The sequence below is a fragment of the Monoraphidium neglectum genome (genome assembly GCF_000611645.1).
Source record: "Monoraphidium neglectum strain SAG 48.87 unplaced genomic scaffold scaffold05503, whole genome shotgun sequence".
In the NCBI taxonomy this organism is placed as follows: Eukaryota; Viridiplantae; Chlorophyta; class Chlorophyceae; order Sphaeropleales; family Selenastraceae; genus Monoraphidium; species Monoraphidium neglectum.
In genome coordinates, this window is record NW_014008127.1 from 1 (window position 1) to 3,123 (window position 3,123).

Here is a 3,123-nt window from a genome sequence, read left to right on the forward strand (position 1 = left end):
CCATACAACCCCCCCCCAAAAGGCACTTTGATGTCATCGTGGGGCGGTACGCCAGGGAGGAGGTCTGGCCCCATGTGGTGCGCTTCCTGGAGGAGAACGACGACTAAACAGACGGACGACTAATCAGGACCACGACTAATTAGGGCGACTCATCAGCACAGATGTTGGCCTGAAAACCCATTGGCGCGCGCCCAGCTGGCGCGGAAAACAGCCCTGGCAGGGCGGCCCGCGGCGGCGCAGGGGCGGCGGCTTGGGGGCGGTAGGGGCGGCGCAGCCCGTTTGAGCGCCATATCCAGCAGCCCATGCTGCGGGCCGTGGCGGAGTTCAGGGCGTTGATGCGTCAGGCAGGACCGGCGTGGGTCCGGCCAGCGGGGTGGGGGTGTGCAGCACGCCGGCGTGGGGCCCGGCTCGAAATATCTTGCAGCGGCACGCTGATCCTGCAGGAGCGAAGTGCGGCGGGGGGCCCATGCGCCGTGAATGTCTCCCCGGGGCCGGCGCTGGCGACGAGCAGCCTCGCACCATACCAGGCGGCTCCAAGCAGCGCCGGCATCGCGGGTCTAGCCCAGCAGGCACATGACCGCCTGCTCAATGAATGTTGGGGCCTTGTCATCAGCAGCACCACACACCACGCCGCCCGTCTTGAATCCTCGCGCACTGCTGAGTGCTCTTGCCAGGGCGTCGAGGGGCTCCGCCCTCTGTCATGGCCACCCGCGCAGCCACCGCCGACCGCGTCGGTGCGCCTTGCCGCCCCCGGCGGCACCTTCAGCCGCGCCATCGCCTGGGCTTGCGGCCTTTACTCCCCATGTTTTCGAAGCGCACACGACACCCAGCACACACGTCGAAAGGTGGCGCGTTGTAGCACACCTCGCGCATCGACGCCGCCATACACCCCCCCCCTGGCTCTATCGGGCGCGCACCCATCCCGGCACCACACAATCAGCACCTGGCACCCCAAGGCGCGGGCCTTTGGGACGGGGAGGCCTCTGCGAGCGGGCGGTTGCCTCACCCACACTGCCGCCTTCGACGATTTGGGCGCGCGCAACGGCGCCTTTGGCAGCTCCACAATTCATTGTGACGTAGTATGCATATGGGGGGCTGGCTGCATCAGGCCGCAAACGCGATCGTCACGTGTCGCGCGTGGTTTGCGGCGGGCGCGCTTCTGTCGGTCTGCGTCGGCTGAAGCAAGCATCATGGCCGCGACCGCCTTGTCGAGCGCGCAGCCCTGCCGTGCGCCTTCGCCCCGGTTGCCCTGTCCGCCTCCCCCGGCGCCCGTCGCTAGCTTTCGCGCCTGCGGCTCGGCGCCATTTGCAGAACCGGGGTTCACGCCACGAGCCGCTGCCCCCGCCGTCGCCAGCATTGACTTTGCTTTCTTGCCCTCAGGTTGATGAGCAAGGGTTCACATGATCAGCATTTGCTTACGCGTGGGCCCCAGGATTGTGTTGTGTCTTGATGGCTGACAGGAGAGTAGCAACCAATTGTATATTGATCGATTGCTCCCCCAGGTCACCCGCCGGCGCCGGCCGGTGTCGCCTTGCTTGCGCCCATGTGCCTTCCCATGCACCCGCCCCTGCAACAGGCGGGCGGCACCCAGCGCAGCCCGCCGCGGGGCACCCGCCGAGGCGCGAACAGCGCCGGCGCAGCCGAGCGCGCCTGCACCGTAGCTGCTGTCACACCTTTGTAAGACCGCAACTTTTGCTGTGAGGGTACGTCATTCTAAAAAGACGTCTCTTAGCGTTGCAGCTGGCCGCCTAGTCAGGCAAGGACGGATGGCGCCAACAACACGGAGAAGGGCGTCACTACCACACACGAGGGGGGCCGCCCGGCATCGCCAAGCGCGCCGGCGCCGGCGACGCAAGAGCTGCGCCACGGGTGCTGCTGCCCCCTGCGCAAGCCCCACCGTTTGAGCCGGCTGGGCCGGGGGCCGTGCAGCAGAGCGGCATGTGCAGGCAGCCGGCAACACCCGCGGCCGCAGTCTGCTCCTTAAATGCATGACCTGTCCTTCTGGTGATATCTGCAGCCGGCCAATCCCAAAATGCGATCGACCCGTTCCACCATACACATTCAACAGCGCATCCTCACACTGGCAGTTGGCACAGGACCTTTCGTGCAGCAGCTTCAAAAGGTGGTTGTCCTATGCCTGCGATGTTTCATTACCGTGTTCAGCAAAACATGCTGACACTCTGCATATCTGCTGTGATTGGACATCCAAGAGGTTTGTGACGACTGCATCCAACAACTCTATTCCACAAAGTGGTTGTTCTTTGGCAGCTGGATGACACGTCGTGCAGCGCAAGCTTGCCGGGCCCCTGCACCAGCCAGCTCACCCCGCTGCCCCTGCCCTCACTGACACTCTGCCCGCTACTTCATTATCCGTGCTTGCATGAGAGTCTTGCATTGTGACACAACTGAAAGAGTGTTGCAGACTGGTTGCAATGCACACAGCTCAACTGAAGCAACTGGGCGTCTGCAGCAACTGTGGCGCTGTCACCACACACCCGACACATGCACTCAACTTTCAGCCGCCTTCGCCCCCAAGGCACAACCAACAAACGCGATATCTCAGGCCCCAAACATGGTGCACACGTGTCACCAACCGAACCCCAAACTCACAGGTGGTGCGTAGTCAGCAGCCGAACCCCCCAACTCAATGCAGGCGGACCCCCGCAGCACGCGCCCCCAGCGCGAGCGAGATCAGCGCGTACGTCCCACTCAGCCCCCCGCCCCCCTCGGCCTCCTCGGCCGCCCGCAGCCGCGGCCCCAGCTGCGGGTGCGCGAGCAGCCCCTCCCTTATCAGCTTCCGCCGCGGCGTGCCGTCGCGGTTGGGCGGCGCACCCGGGTTCGCCGCCAGCCACGCGTCGACGGCGGCCGCGACCTCGGACGCCGGGACCGACCCATCATCCGAGGCGAAGCGCTCAGCCTCAAACGCGAGCTTCGGCCAGTCCAAGGGCGCCCCCCCGCGCGCCGCCTCGAGCAGCAGGTCGATGAGCTCTGACGGCTTCAGCGAGTGCTGCTGCGACATCTCTATGAGGCTGCCGCCCGCCTCCCCGTACTGCGCCGCCAGCGCCGCCGCCGCCGGCTTCCACGCGCGCCTGCCCACGCCCGCCGCCGCCCCGGCCGCGCGAG

General features: G+C 66.1%; 1 protein-coding gene across 1 annotated transcript; it reads right to left on the reverse strand.

The window, feature by feature from the left end:
- Positions 1-2,644: 2,644 nt before the first annotated feature.
- MNEG_15627 (hypothetical protein) lies at positions 2,645-3,019 on the reverse strand (the record flags this gene model as incomplete). The annotated part of the gene is made up of 1 exon (XM_014035902.1): positions 2,645-3,019. The coding sequence occupies one exon, from the start codon at positions 3,017-3,019 to the stop codon at positions 2,645-2,647; it is 375 nt and encodes a 124-aa protein (XP_013891356.1).
- Positions 3,020-3,123: the final 104 nt, after the last annotated feature.